Source organism: Pelodiscus sinensis, chromosome 19 (assembly GCF_049634645.1).
Source record: "Pelodiscus sinensis isolate JC-2024 chromosome 19, ASM4963464v1, whole genome shotgun sequence".
In the NCBI taxonomy this organism is placed as follows: domain Eukaryota; kingdom Metazoa; phylum Chordata; order Testudines; family Trionychidae; genus Pelodiscus; species Pelodiscus sinensis.
Window position 1 is genome coordinate 19,588,226 of NC_134729.1, and position 16,280 is coordinate 19,604,505.

The following is a 16,280-nucleotide window of genomic DNA, read 5'->3' on the forward strand; positions in this document are numbered from 1 at the left end:
ATTTGATCTGGTCCAAGAGGTAAACTGGACCACTTGGAAATAGTGACCATAATGTAATAAAATTTAACATCCTTGTGGTGGGAAAAACACCTCGGCAGCCCGACACTGGCATTTAATTTCAGAAAGGGGAACTACACAAAAATGAGGAGGTTAAACAAACAGAAATTAAAAGGTACAGTGACAAAGGTAAAAGTTCTGCAAACGGTACTGAAACTTTTCAAAGACACCATAATAGAGGCCCAACTCAAATGTATACCCCAAATTAAAAAACACAGGAAGAGAACCAAGAAAGTGCCACTGTGGCTTAACCAATTAAAAGAAGCAGTGACAGATAAAGAGATATCTTTTAAAAGGAGAAGTCAAATAATAGTGAGGAAAATACAAAGGACCATCAACTTTGTCAAATTAAGTGTAAAAATATAAATCAAAAAGGAATCTGAAGAACAGCTAGCCAAAAAACTAAAAAAGTAATAGCAAAATGTTTTTTAAGTACATCAGAAGCAGGAAGCCTGATAAACAACCAGTGGGGCCCTTGAATGATCGAGATGCTAAAGGAGCACACAAAGATGATCAAGTCATTGCAGAGAAGCTAAATGAATTCTTTGCTTCAGTCTTCATAGCTGAGGATAATGGGGAGATTCCCAAACCTGAGCCATTCTTTTTAGGTGACAAATATGAGGAACTGTCCCAGATTGAGGTGTCATTAGTGGAGGTTTTGGAACAAATAGATAAACTTAACAATATCAAGTCACCGGGACCAGATGGAATTCACCCAAGAGTTCTGAAAGAACTCAAATGTGAAATTGCGGAACTATTAACTGTGGTTTGTAACCTGTCCTTTAAATCAGCTTCTGTACCTCATGACTGGAAGATAGCTAATGCGATGCCAATATTTAAAAAGGGCACTAGAGGTGATCCTGGCAATCACAGACGGGTAAGTCTAACGTCCGCACAGTGCAAATTAGTTGAAACTATAATAAAGAGTAAAATTGTCAGACACATAAATGAACATAATTTGGAGGGGGAAAGTCAACAAGGCTTCTGAAAAGGGAAATTATGCCTTACTAATCAACTAGACGCTTCAGGGAATAGCCAAGTTAGTCTGTACAGGATAAACTTTAAAAACAACAAACGGTTGGGTAGCACTTTATAGACTAACAAAACACATAGATGGCATCATGAGCTTTCATGAGCAGAGCCCACTTCTTCAGATGACCGGAGTTTTGGTTTTAGGATGTGCAGACCCAAAATAAAATGTTATGTTCATTTTAAAGGAGGGGGGAAATACAGTCAAGTTAAGTGATATCATCAAGGCCACACACTAAGTTACTGGCTGAAACTGGTGTTCTCAACTCAGGAGTTCTGGCTCCCAATAACCTATGCTAATCACTAGACCACAATTCCTCCCAATATTGAAATGGGCATGTTTATGAAATTTGGAAGGGTACCCCATAAAATGAATGTGTCACTTTATTTCTCTCCCCCACCCCCCAAAAACGCCAAATAATATTAATTTCATATTAATTGTTTTTAAATAATGCAAAGGATTGTTCTGGGAGAGATAAGAATGTTTAATTCCTAGGAAATCAGTTATGAACAGTGATATAGTTATTCAGGGACAGCATTATAACTTACATTTATAATAGTAGTGATACATATTCAAACATCTTTGGTTGACAAAATATGCTCTTTTGCAATGCTAATCTGACCCTAAACACAAGTACCAGGGGAAACCTTGACAAATGTCTTGTTGGAGTTGTCATGTGTAGCATGTTCAGTACTATATGAATGGTCATTTTACACAAACCAAACAAATCATTTCACACAAACCAAATGTACTTTGATAAAATTAACTTTTTTTGTTGAACCAATCATTTAGCATTACTGCAGGTTAATTTTTTTAAAAATAACTAAAATCTTTCAATTGAATACCGCAGGTAAAAAATTTGAAAGCAAAGAAGTTCATAGCAAGAAAATTTAAGAAGCGGATACTAAATCATAAATAAATGTAAACAAATATATATCATCTTAAAATTACTAAGCAATAGCACCTTACATGTTCTCAATGCAAACACTTCAGTGAAGTGTACAAATAATTAGAATTATTGTGCTCAAACATGAAAAGCTGAAATACCACCTCACAGGCACTGATCCTGCACAGAATTTCAAAGGCGCTCCATTTGGGCATGAGTTCACTCACACTGAGCTCACTGAAGGAGGGAATCCTTAATCTCTTTAAAATGTAGCAAATAGTTTGTAACAAAATCAGTGAGATAAATGGATCGGCTCCAGCACCAATTACTTATTTGCTACTTCAGAAGTAGTATTTTGTCCATCAGTTAAAAAAAAAAAAAACTGCTCTCTCCCAATTGGCAGTCAAATCTAAGGTGATTAAAAAAAAAAAACAAAAAAAAAAAAAAAAAAACAAGATGCCAAAGATGTCCCACGGAAAAATCAGATGCAGCTGGCAATGCAGAAGTTGTAATAACCTGTTATCTTAAGTCTTTTTTACTATAAGAAATGGAATCATTACTGAGCATGATGTTCTGCAACCGTTACCCTAACCATGACTGAAAAGAGTTGACTGTTCAAAATTGTTCTCTCTAGTTTTCTTCCACTGAATCACAATCACGCTTTCTGAGATAGTTTTTACACCTGATCTACATTCAAACATTTTTAAGAGAAACATGTTGCTAAAACGTTCATCAATAGTTCAATATCACAGACACGGTTTTGTGGTTCAGTCCTACAACCCCATATTCATGCAGGAGTTTCTTATTCTCATGATCAGGTCTCCACTCAGGTCAATAAGACAACTTTTGTAACTATAAACAGACCAATGTGACTACCCCTCTGAAGCTTTGTAACTACAGACATTACTAATTAAAATGACAGATTTTAGGTTATAATCAGGACACTGAGAAATTAACACCACAAACCAACTTTTAGGGCTCTTAACCATGGAAACACTTACTCTAAAAAACTAACTGTTCTCCACTACTGGTCTATATCCCAATACTGTGGCTTCTGGCATTTCTGTCTGGGATCCAAAGAATGCATTTTACTGGAAAGGAAAAGCTAAGTTTGACTTCAAACAACTGGAAGAGCTGAGCACATTTATCTTTTTAAAATGGATTTATTTGTAAACTGAGCAAGTCCTATCAATGGCAAAGCACCTTAGATATTCTCCAGCCCTTGAACTAAAGAAAATAACTTTAAATGCAGGACTTTTTCAACGGAACATGGTGTTCTCCCACTGCCAGTTGCAAAATGCTGCTGAAATAGAACAGATTTGTACCAATGTAATTTCTTGCGTGTGGATAGGAATCTAACAAAACACTATAACCCTGAATACAAGAACACTGCAACTTTATAGGAAAAGACTACCGAATTTTCTTAAGAGGAAATCAGAATGCATGTAAATGACAAATTAAAACCAAAGTAATTCTTCCCTTTCTTTCTTCAAAAGAAATGTAAGCAAGTTTATAGTAAAAAATACTACACTAGTAAATAAAGTATGTGTGCCTATCAACCACCAACCAGGTCTATTGACCTTGGACAGCGCAAACTAGTTGTACATCACTCAGTGTCCCTTAAGAACAGAAACTCTTTATTCCCTTGCGGGTAATTAACTTTCATGTTCACACAATGCAATTCACACTAAATCTTCTAAAGAATGAATGACATTTGGTGCAATTATTTCTGCACATTTAACTCTCCCTAAGACTGTGAGTATCAGAAGTACAAGATGCACGAAGATAATGGACACACAGTATGGCCCCTTGGACATTAAGGCCTGCATTCTGCAACTTGTTACAAACCAGCAGACCCCTGCACGCACACAAATCCCCAATCATTTCAGGGATGCTAGATCCATGCACAGATGTCTACCCACACACAGACAATTGCAAGGTAACGGCTTTATTCTCTGACCTGCACACAGAACTTCAGTTACTATATGAGAAGATTATGAACCAGCCCTAAGTGATGTGCTTCCAGTTCATCTGAAGAAGTGGATTTTGCCCACAAAAGCTCATGATAGAGAGATAGAGAGATTTGATTAGCCTCTAAGGTGCCACAGGACTACTCACTGTTTTTTAAGTTACAGACTAACACAGCTACCCTTCTGAAACTTTTTGACCTAGTCTTTGTCTTAGAGATGTGGTATCCAGGGGCCTGAGTCTTTATCATTATGAAGGACTTAAAGGGGAGGACCTTTATAAAAAACCCTAAGGAGATAAAATCAAAATTAATATGCACATTTGAGGGGAAAAAATCAAAATTAGATTAACGTCCTTGAAAATTACATATTTATAAGCATGTGTTTTACTAGGGATGTAACATTCTGGTTAAAAAGTTAATCAGTTAAACAGAACTTTTAACCAGTTAACTGTGATCTGGCAAGGCGGAGCCCGCTGCCACTCAACCAGTTATCGGTAAGATGCATACTTACTGGGTAACCAGTTAACCCTTTGCTTCTTTAATATTTACAATACACAAGCAGTCTTCTGTTAAAAAAAAGATCACGAGTAGTACCAAAATCTTTTTAAATTTTTTTTTAAAAAAATCTAAAATGCGGTGTCAGAAGATCCTTCTTTTCACACGTTATTTCACAATGCCTATCGAATTTTTTAAAAATGTCAGTTGCATGACTTATGTTGTATTCAGACTCTGTTATAACGTAACGGTTTCACTCTGGCTCCCAGCCCTGCTCCCAAGGAGCCGGCTGCTGCCCTAGGCTGCAGATTCTGCAGTATAAAGCTTATCCTGCAGAACATGCAGTGCAGCAGGCTTCCTGGACTGGGGCTGCAACAGGCTCCCAACGCACACTGACTGCCAGCCTTGCTCCCAGGCTGCCAGCTGCACTACAGGCACCGAAGTACAAACTTTATACTGTGGTTACAGTTACTTAACCATTTTTAACATCCCTACTGTATCATTTGTGTTGATTTTTAGGCAATATTTAAAATATTACCAAAGCACAATATCACATAAAAATGTTGTTCCACTTAAGAAATTAGCAGCTGAGATTTGAAATAAAACATAAAAATGACTAAGCATTTTAGACACAGATTAAGTAATGTTGTGGCCTGATTTCTCAAACCCTCATAACAGAGCTGTAGTGCTGACTTTCACAAGTAGTACAGGTTGAATCTCTTTAGTCCAGCACTCTCTGGTCCGGCATGATTTCTTAGCTGAACTAGCCAATTAGCTCGTCATAAGATGGGATTTTCAGGTCTCTCCACGTCGGTCTTCTCTCCTGAGCCTCCGGTGTCTCGCTCCGTCTCTCTCTCCCTCTCTCCTCCTCCTACTGCCTCCCCCCCTTTCTCTCTCTCAGCTTTTCTCCACCTCCTGCCTCTCTCTCTCTGTCTCTCTCTTTCTCTTCTCCTTCCCCTCCTGCCTCTCACTTGGGGTACCGCGGAGCCCAAACAGTCGTTTGGGCTCCGTACTCCCCGTGCTGCATGTGGGCACAGAACACAAACAGTCGCTTGCGCCACTTGCTCCTACGCGGCAGCCCAGCTGAGCAGCGCAGAAGTCAGCCGAGCGCCACGGTGGGAGGTGAAGGGGGGGAGGGCGGGATGGTGACGTTCATGGCTGGGGGCAGGGCCTGGAGCCACTGTCACACCACATGTCACTGCCCCACCCCTCCTTTGCCTCCCGCCGTGGCACTCGGCTGACTTCTGCACCGCTCAGCCAGGCCGCCACGGGGGAGCAAGAGTCCATTTGGGCTCCCCCGTAGCAGACCGGCTGAGCAGCGCAGAAGTCAGCCGAGCACCATGGCCCCGCCCCTTGGCCATGTACATCACCGCCCCGCCCCTCTTCCCCTTCCACCGCGGCGCTCAGCCGAGCCGCGGGGAAGCAAGCAGCCGTTTGGGCCCCACACTCCCCATGCAGCTCAGGCCGCCCAGAGGGAACAGCCAGCATTTCAGCGTTACAGACTCTCAGACACTGGGCTACTATATATATGATGTCCACCTATAAAGATGTGGCCAAGGTTCCTGCAGTCCCATAGAGTTTGTTTACAGCCACCAGTCTTGGATCTCTGTGTTCTGCCCTGTTATTTAGCTTTAATTTACCCCTAAATGTCTTCCAAGAGCCCTGTAAGCAGTGGAAGTGGTAATGCTCTAGACAATATTGACCTCCCACGGTTTGGTACCGGTCAGGTCCCAAGGGTGCCAGACTAGACAGGTTCAGCCTGCACTGACTTGAGTGGGACTACGCCCAGTGCGAAGTACTACCTGCAGCATCTGCAATGTTGGGCCCTCATTTTTCATGATGTATTTCTTCAATATATTTTAGTTTTTACACATGTATAAAGACCATTTATTTATTCAATCATTTTCATCAAACTCTTAACAAAAACAAACATGATCTTAATAAAATTAAACACCATTACCATCATTAATATTTAGCCTGGTGTTTAAAGAGTGTATGAATTAGCATTCTTGGTTTCACTAACCTTTAAATACTGTTTTGCATAGTGTCTACATTTGATTGCTTGCAAATTGTGTGTTCTATGAACATGAAAGACATATTGCTCTTTAACATAGGCTTCAACACAAAGCAAACAAATTCTCTCAATTCATAAAAATTTTGCTAACTTACTGTTTAATAATTCATTCATTTTCTTTTAATGTTATTTCAGTCATGTGGCTACAGCTTATACATTAAGAAGTCTCACATGGCCATAAGCGACGAGGAGTCCTGTGGCACCTTATATACTAACTGAAGTGTAGGAGCATAAGCTTTCGTGGGCAAAGACCCACTTCGTCAGATGCATGTACGAAGTGGGTCTTTGCCCACGAAAGCTTATGCTCCTACACTTCAGTTAGTCTATAAGGTGCCACAGGACTCCTCGTCGCTTTTGCAGATTCAGACTAACACGGCTACCCCTCTGATACTTCACATGGCCATGTTCATCTGCAACTTTAGAAATGAGTTGTCCTGTTGCACCTTAGACATTAACAAAAATATATAGAATCATGAGTTTTTGTAGGTAAAAAACATGCCAATTCATCTGAAGTCCCTTTTACCCACACAAGCTCATGATTTCTATTTTTGTTAGTCTCTGCAGCGCCAGAGGACTATTCACTGCTAATACACTAAGGTTATTGTTTTCACATTCTGTGTTTAGGATTGAAAAAAAATCAAGCTACGAAATTTATTGTCATCAAAATGCAAGCATTCAGACTGTGTCAAGTTGAATTTTGAGCACGAATTTCACAAAAATATTTTTCAATAACTGAGTAACATTTGAAAAACCACAAGTAATGTAGGCAGATACCGTTTTCTCATGTCTTAAAAAGTATGCAGACAAACATTAACAGAACTATCATATGGATTAATATGGCAATGAATGGACTGTTTGTTATAGAACATAATAAAATCAATGTATGCCATTGGGAATAATAGGCATATTAATAGTCCTTAGATGAAGAGGATGAATGAAACAACTCCATGTATTTCCATTATCATTAAGATTTTATCCACAACAGAAACCTTTGCACAAGAATACTGGAACAATGTAAAATGTTTCCAAATGTTAATGTGACGCTAGTTTTTTGTTTACTTCCTTGTCTATGAACCAGATTCATCCATGTCAGCACAGCTCTCAGAACAGTGCTTACTTAGTGAACACAGCTGAGTCCAGAAGAGGGAGCTCAAACACTGTTCTGGCAGAGATCCCTCAAATCCTAGTAACTTCCAAAAATGATTAAATACACAGCTAGAATCCAGAGGACCTCCCCAACTGGATTAGAACCACCTTTAAACGGCAGATGGCATTCTGACCCTAAATTACTTTTTTAGACCCTGAATGTTCTGACATTTGAAGGGCCATATATGAAGACCACCATTATTTGAAATTTTTTTTGGTCTGTAACATTTTGGTCCATATAATCTTGAAAACTGATTAATATTTATCAAGATATACTAGGGGGCTGCGCTCCCTGCTCGCTGTGCTCACCAACTCCCCATCAAGGGAGATAAGCAACCTTGGCTCTCCCTGGCCACCATGCCAGCCAGGGTCCGTTCTCCCCTCTGCCACTCGGGCCCCACCCACCAGCCAGGGCCCCCTTCTCCCTCTCCACCCTGGCCTAACTGCAGCCCAGCTGCTGGACCCGCTTCCCTCTCCCACACCCGCTCACACTGGGAAGGGTCGGACCATGCTTCCCTGCCATATGCAGCCCCAGCCCTCCAGGTGGGTCAGGCTGGGAGTTGGTGGGGCATGTTCCTGTGGGACACAGAGTGATGTGATGATGTCACTCTGTCATCCCACTCTGTCATCCCACAGGAAAAACTTTTAAGTATAGTAAGATAAAGGTGGCTACTCCATCATTTAAGGTAACATACACAGTGGCAAGCATCATCAGGCTCTGCTGTAGCAGGTATTTTGTTGGGGAGACTGATGCGACTGGCCTACTGATCAAAACAAAGGAGTAACCGGTATGGGGAAAGCTCTTGGAAGTTCATGCTCTGTCCCTAGAAAGAGGCTGTCCACAAAAAAGCCACTCCCCCGCATTAAAAACTGCTTCTACTTTCCGTTTATGACCCTGAAACCCACAATAAAGAGTTCTTTTTCACTCACTTTGGTAAGATGGGAGTCTTACAGATCTCTCTAATTGCTATAGTCCTATACACAAGTCCTATACACAAGGGGCAATTCTATTTGAAACACATCCACACTTCAGTACATTCCCTGTGTTAGCCATTCACTTCCTTTTCCCCACCCACACTGCTTCACATAATTAAAAAAAATGCTCCCAAGTTCTCTCTGCTGTAAGTTCATGGCTCTTCCCGATTTCCTCATGAGTAGGCTAAGCTCCCTTTAAAATGTAAAATATTTAAATTTCAGGGCAGGAGGGGAAATATGTTTCTGGTGTGAAAAAAATATCAAGACTTTCCTGTTTCATATTTAAAATACTTGGGTAAGAGCAAGAAAATACCATGACTTAAACACACAAACACAAACACACACATGCGACTGATTATACTGCACAAGTAGGTGGAAGAATACCAACTCAGAAAAGTGTCACTGCGTATATATACACACAAGTTTTACCATAGCAAGTCTTTGCCTTTGCTATGACCAATAACTAACACCAAATAGACAATACAGTAAACACTTCAAAAAGACAATTACTAATCATGAAAAAATAAGAACAAATTTTGGGTTGGTTCCACAAACTGAATCAGAATAACACATTTTCAAACTGACAGCAAAGTGTATGTGGCTGCCAAGTGAAATTGAGAGCAAATAGCAAAATTGTGCTTAATTCTTTTAATACTGCATTTCAAATACCTATAATAAAAATCATTTTATAAACAATCCACTAAAGAGAGATTTTGCTCAGCTATTTAGTCAAAATTTCCATCACTTCACAACCCAAAATCCTGAAACAAGTTATTCAGCTTGGGTCACTTTCTCAATGCTGGTCTTCCTTAAACTAAAGAAGAGTTCTATCTGTAAAATTCAAACTCGGCTTTTGAACACAAACATTTGGATATGCTTGTATCTGGGAGTGTGATTTGTATCCAGCCGTACTGTATATAAGTATATCAAATTGTGAATGCTCAGTACTGAATATCACTGTTCAAAGGGCACATTATAAGTTCATTTCAGGAATTCTCTCTCAAGAATATTCAAATCTTGAGAAGTATCCAGAGGGTTGAAAATGTAAATAGATTCTTTACAAAATCCAACTTGTATTGCTACTGTGTTGGTAGAACTTGACAAGGGATAAGAAAAGATTCAGATAACAGCTAACATCACTAAACTGCTTTCAGTATACTCTCCTAACACAGAGCGTAACTTCACACAGCATCCTCCATTAAATGTCAACAAATAGTGTAACGTGAACAGTGTCACCATATACCATAGTAAGAGTTAGCTGATGTCTTTCCATTAAAACAAAAGCACAAGATGGGTAAGGTAATATCTTTTACTGGACAAAGTTCTGTTTGTAAAAGAGACCGAGTTATTTTAAGAACAGTAAACCAATAAACAAGTATTTACGCTATTCTGATAACAAGGAATATAAAGCAATACGAGAAATTCAACATGTCCCCTTTCATGGTGCAATGGGGCTACAAACAGGCATGCTTTTTAAAAAAAAATTTAAAGTAGTATCAACAATGTTCACACACAAGCTGAAGACACTAAAGGACAGGGCTCTTGCTCTCGCTCTCCACCATCACTAGATCTAAACAAGAAAAATCCATAAGCAGTCAAAATAGCACCCTGACGTTCCTGGCAAGCACTGAAAATGTATTTGCTACACTGTAATGTCTAATTATGTGTTTCCCAAAGACAGCACAAGACAAGAAGGAGCTGGAAGTGTTCTAGTTACCACTAATAATTAAAATATAACAGGAAAAATATTAATGATGTCAACTCCATGAAGTCACATAGTTTCTATTTATTATCAGTGTGGTTCTTGTGTCTGAACTCATCCTGCACAATGTCTAAGTTCAGTTATAAGCTAATCAAGGCAGGGACTTCATCGCTCTATATTTTGTAAAGCAAAAGGAAGCTTTCAGCACTCTACAGAAGGCAGCAAGAAAGCAAATGCATATTTACACTGAAGAACAAGGATCAGATTGTAAACTCTTAGTGAGAGACACAATGCCTTTCTGTATGTTTGCACAGGACCAAGCATAAAAGGCCCTGAACCTAGATGGGTGCTACCTTCTTAGTATTTGAAATCTTCCCCGCATACCTTATGCACCTTACACCCAGATGATGGTTCTCTCACCTCAGTCTCAGCTTTCACCCACACAATGATGCTCATTATTATTCCTAAAAACGGATCCTATCCAGCAATAACAACCTACTTCTGCTCAGCAGGTGGGCATCATGGCAACCACCAAAAGCTGGACAAGGCAAAAGGGCCTGCAGAATCCCCATGCCACAAATCCAACCAACTGGTCAGTGAGATACCAGACTACATGGCGTGCCTTACCCTGTGTCTATAGGGGAGAAGCAACCTAAGGAACCCAGCTCTCCAGAGGCAGAAATTAAACCATGCACCAAGCATCCCCATCTCCCTCAGTGCCCCATAGAGAAGGTGGGTGTCAATCACCCCTTCTCCCTCAGAACCCCTGGCCCCATAGAGAAGAGGGGTGTCCATCACCCTCCTTGGCTATTAGTCCCCCCATCCCACAGAGAATGGGGCTGTCAATCATCCCCCTTCTCCCTCAGTTCCCCCCACCCCACCCCAGAGAGTGGGGCTGTCAATCATCCCCCTTCTCCCTCAGTTCCCCCCCACCCCACAGAGAGTGGGGCTGTCAATCATCCCTTCTCCCTCAGTTCCCCCCCACCCCACAGAGAGTGGGGCTGTCAATCATCCCTTCTCCCTCAGTTCCCCCCCACCCCACAGAGAGTGGGGCTGTCAATCATCCCTTCTCCCTCAGTTCCCCCCCACCCCACAGAGAGCGGAGCTGTCAATCATCCCCCTTCTCCCTCAGTTCCCCCCCACCCCACAGAGAGTGGGGCTGTCAATCATCCCCCTTCTCCCTCAGTTCCCCCCCCACCCCACAGAGAGTGGGGCTGTCAATCATCCCCCTCCTCCCTCAGTTGCCCCCCACCCCACAGAGAGCAGAGCTGTCAATCACCCCCCTCCTCCCTCAGGTCCCCCCCACCCCACAGAGAGTGGGGCTGTCAATCATCCCCCTCCTCCCTCAGGTCCCCCCCACCCCACAGAGAGCAGAGCTGTCAATCATCCCCCTCCTCCCTCAGGTCCCCCCCACCCCACAGAGAGCGGAGCTGTCAATCATCCCCCTCCTCCCTCAGGTCCCCCCCACCCCACAGAGAGCAGAGCTGTCAATCATCCCCCTCCTCCCTCAGGTCCCCCCCACCCCACAGAGAGCGGAGCTGTCAATCATCCCCCTCCTCCCTCAGGTCCCCCCCACCCCACAGAGAGCAGAGCTGTCAATCATCCCCCTCCTCCCTCAGGTCCCCCCCACCCCACAGAGAGCAGAGCTGTCAATCATCCCCCTCCTCCCTCAGGTCCCCCCCACCCCACAGAGAGCGGAGCTGTCAATCATCCCCCCGCCCCCCGAGAGTGGGGCTGTCCATCGCCCCCCTTTTCCCTCAGCCCCCCAGAGGGGGGTGTCAATCGCTCCCCTGCTCCCTCCGCCCCTCCTCAGCCCCCCCCCCCGAGCGGACACGACTTGCCCCCGCCTCCGCAGCCCCCCCGCTCCTCGGAGCCCCCCCGGCCCCTCCCCCGCTCACTCACCCTGTGGGCCCGGGTCAGGCTCAGGTCCTTCATCACCTCCTCGAAGGCCGCCGTCTCCTCCGCCTGCTTCTGGTTGTGCAGCGCGATCTTCTCGCTGAATTTCCGCGGGTTGTTCGAAGCCGCCATCTTCCCCCGTCCGCATCCCCCTCCCCGGGCGGAGGGGGCAAGGCGCATGCGCGGGGGGAGGGGCCGGGCGGGGGCTGGGGGACCAGCGGCGCCCGCGCTTGAGACGGGGCGAAGCGCACCAAGGGCGCATGCGTGCGCGGGGGCGCCAGGCGGACGGCGCCATTGCGCAGGCGCGGAGTGTCTTGCTTTCACCCGCCCCCGGGACTGGCCCTTTAAAGATGAGTTGGGAGGGGGGGGGAAGAAGAGGAACAAGTTGGGCACCGTCCAGCGCGCACGCGCAGTAAGTCTAGATTCCACCTTTCCTATTCCCATGCAGCAAGAGCAGATGGGTGGGGCGGTCCCTAGTCGCTCTACCCCCATCCCCTCCCCCACACCCACCACCCCAGGTGCATTAATGTTATATTTAAGCCTAGCTCATTAATTTGAGGGGCCTCACGTCTAATTTCTGGCTGCTTCTTGGTGGCAGTGCTGAGTCAACTAGACAAGCCCCTGTGGACTTTGCTCAAGCCTGGTGGATAAGGCACTGGGCTGGGACTCAGGAGAACTGGATTCAAGCCCTAGCCAGAAGCTGTACACACATAGACTATGACTACACTGGTAGGTTCTTGCGCAAGAACCTGCAAGAGCATCCATGCTGCCTGCCTGCTCTTGCACAAGAATATCAGAAGATGGGGCTTCTTGCACAAGAGCTATTCTCTTTTCTAACAAGCGTAAGCCCTCTTGCGCAAGAGCTCTTGCACAAGCAGGCAGTGTGGATGCACGGCAGGGATATCTTGTGCAAGAAAGCCTTATGGTTAAAATGGCCATCCGAGATTTCTTGTGCAAGAGAGCATCCACACTGCCATGGATGCTCTTGCACAAAAGCACATGGCAGTGTGGACGCGTTCTTGTGCAAGAGTTCCTGCACAAGAACCCTTGCGCAAGATGTTCTTGTGCAAGAACGCCAGTGTAGACATAGCCATATTGTATCTAGTCATGACTTTCACTGACTCTGGTCATCTGAAGAAGTGGGCTGTGCCCACGAAAGCTCATGATACCATCGACAGGTTTTGTTAATCTAGAAAGTGCTACCAGACCATTTGTTGTTTTTTAAGTTTATCCTGTAGAGACTAACTCGGCTACCCCCTGAAGCTTCTGTTACGAGCATTTGTAGTACGATGCCAACTGCAGGCCCTGTTCACATCTCGGGGCACTCTTGTGCTGCACCCTGTTTGCACGTGTAGCTAGTTATATAGAGCAATGTCCACCTTTGACCTGAATGGCTAGTCAAAGTTTTGGAGCCCTGGGGATGGTCCAGTTGTGAGCTCTAAATTGATGGGCTGTGTCTACACTGCACCCCTTTTCCAGAAAAAGGATGCAGCTGAGACAAGTCGGAATTGCAAATGCAGCGGGGATTTAAATTTTCCCCGCTCCATTTGCATGAACATGGCTGCCACTTTTTTCCAGCTCGGGGCTTTGCCGGAAAAAAGCGCCAGTCTAGACGGGGATCTTTCGGAAAATAAAGCCTTTTCCGAAAGGTCCCTTATTCCTCTTAAAATCAGGAATAAGGGACCTTTCGGAAAAGGCTTTATTTTCCGAAAGATCCCCGTCTAGACTGGCGCTTTTTTCCGGCAAAGCCCCGAGCCGGAAAAAAGCGGCAGCCATGTTTATACAAATGAAGCGGGGAAAATTTAAATCCCCGCTGTATTTGCAATTGCGACTTGTCTAATCTGCATCCCTTTTCCGGAAAAGGGGTGCAGTGTAGACACAGCCATGGAGTCTAGTCTTTTCTTTCATGCAGTCTTGTCTCTTTACAAGGAAGTTGCAAAGTCCTGCTTCTCCAAACAAAGGAAGAACTGGGGGGGAGGCAGGCCAGGTGATTCAAAAGGGCCTGGGGCTCACAGCCACTGCCACCACCACGGCTGGAGTGGTGGTGGCCATAGGCCTGACCCTTTTAAATAGCTGCCAGAGTGCAAAGGGCCTTCCTTACCAGGCCCCGCCTCTTCCCGGCGCACCAGGCTGAAGCCTCCTCCTCCCCCCCCCCCCGAACATGTCCAGGAGCAAGTCTGTCAGCTTCTCTAACCAACCCCAAACCTAAAGGAACTTCTCTCTAGCTTTTGTTGCTGGGCTGCATGCTTTTTTCCTCTCTCTCTCTCTCGTTCTGTGTGTACTTCAGCCTGCTGCCAGTGCTAAAAGCAAAAGCCCTTAACCAGTGTAAACCTCATGGGCAGATTCATAATCCCTTTTGTCCTAGGCGGGCAGGGGGCACTTGTGATTAACTCATCCTGACCATTGTTCACACCCACTTTCAAAGGCTATGTCTACACTCCCGGCTTCTTGTGTCAGAAGTATGAAAATGAGGCTAAGCGTGGAATATCGCTGAGCCTCATTTGCATACCGAATGAACCGCCATCTTTGCAGAAGAGGCTCTTGCACCGGAAGGAGCTGTCTACACGGCCCCTTCTTGCGCAAGAAAAGCCCTCTTGCGCGATGCCGTTCTTCCTGAAAACAATTGGCGTAATGGCATTGCGCAAGAAGGTTTTTCTTGCGCAAGAAGGGACAGTGTAGACAACGCCTTCTGGCGCAAGAGCCTCTTCTGCAAAGATGGCGGTTCATTCGGTATGCAATTGAGGACAAAGTAACAATAAAAGCAGCACATGTCACAGTAAACTGCATAATAGCCAGTGTTCCCTAAGCTGAGCATCTGGACCGCTGCCCAAGAGAGATTCCAATACCGGCCAGTTGATTAGCAGAGCACCCACCGCCTCTCACACCTGGCAGCAGGCATTTCAATTGCGGATGCACATCTGCACGCACTTTGGTGCACATAAATTTTTTTCCACACTTATAAGGCTACATCTACACTGCTTCCCTCTTCTGCAAAAGACTATGCAAATGAAGTGAAGATTAGCATACTGCTGTGCTTCATTTGCATAATTCATTAGGAGCTGGGTTTTGTGCAAGAGATTTTTGCGCAAAAAGGCACCATCTACACAGCGCCTTTTTGCGCAAAACCCCCCTCTTGTGCAAGAGCCGTTCTTCCTGAAAAAATGAGGAAGAACAGCTCTTGCGCAAAAGCCTCTTGCGCAAAAACGGCTCCTAATTAATTACGCAAATGAAGTGTGGCAATATGCTAATCCGCATATTAGCACGATATGGAGGTAGATTTTACATTGCACTTAAATTGAAAAAGTGATCTTGTGGTTCAAAAGATTGGAGAACCACAAGATCACTTTTAAAGATTAACAGCCTTTTGCATAGGCTTTTGCACAAGAAGGAAGCTGTGTCGACATAGCCATGGATGGAAAAAAATTAGAGGGAACATTGAACAAGGCCCCCCAGAATTACCACTGTATACCCCTCCACCAACCTCTAAATATACCTTATTTTTCCTATATGTATATAAAGCACACACACACACACACACACACACACACACACACCCCCCGTCTGACACATACACACACACACACACATATATCCTGTCTGTTCGGTGGCATCCCATTCTTCTGAAAAGTGCCCTGGCATCTTTACTGTCTGTGATGAGCAGGCTAGGCCTGAAAAGACTCCTCCACCCTCGGTAAAATCCATGCAGCTCACTGCCTCTGATTTTAAGAGCATGGAGGATAGAGATGACAATGCAGAGAGCCTGCAGTTCCAGGGAGTGTGGCTGTTTTAAGACAGAAACTTAGGCTGCTAAGTCATCCTTGCAGCTGTGTTAGTGATGTGTTGATGGTGTCAAGTACCGGGATAGGTGAGATCCAAGCACTCAGCAGTAATAAATCCTGATCATTCTCCTATTTCCCAGCACCCACACATTGGCCTTTAGACTTCCATTTTTATGGAGCAGCTGAGGCAAAGTGGGCATCCTAACTTTTGGGTGCATTCTTTTGCCACATGCACAGTCCTTGCCATACTAGCAATAACGGTGTATTTTCT

General features: G+C 44.4%; 1 protein-coding gene across 8 annotated transcripts in view; it reads right to left on the reverse strand.

The window, feature by feature from the left end:
- Positions 1 to 12,418, reverse strand: part of CRTC1 (CREB regulated transcription coactivator 1) — an 81,136-nt gene extending 68,718 nt beyond the window's left edge. For 5 of the 8 annotated variants that reach the window (XM_075902882.1, XM_075902880.1, XM_075902881.1 and 2 more), the window contains exon 1: positions 12,237 to 12,417. In XM_075902882.1, the coding sequence (XP_075758997.1) occupies positions 12,237 to 12,410 (174 nt within the window). In that variant the 5' untranslated portion in view covers positions 12,411 to 12,417. Of the gene's footprint in view, positions 1 to 12,236 lie in introns of all 8 variants that reach the window. The other 3 variants (XM_075902878.1, XM_075902876.1, XM_075902875.1) reach the window with 1 other exon arrangement.
- Between the last annotated feature and the right edge of the window lie 3,862 nt (positions 12,419 to 16,280).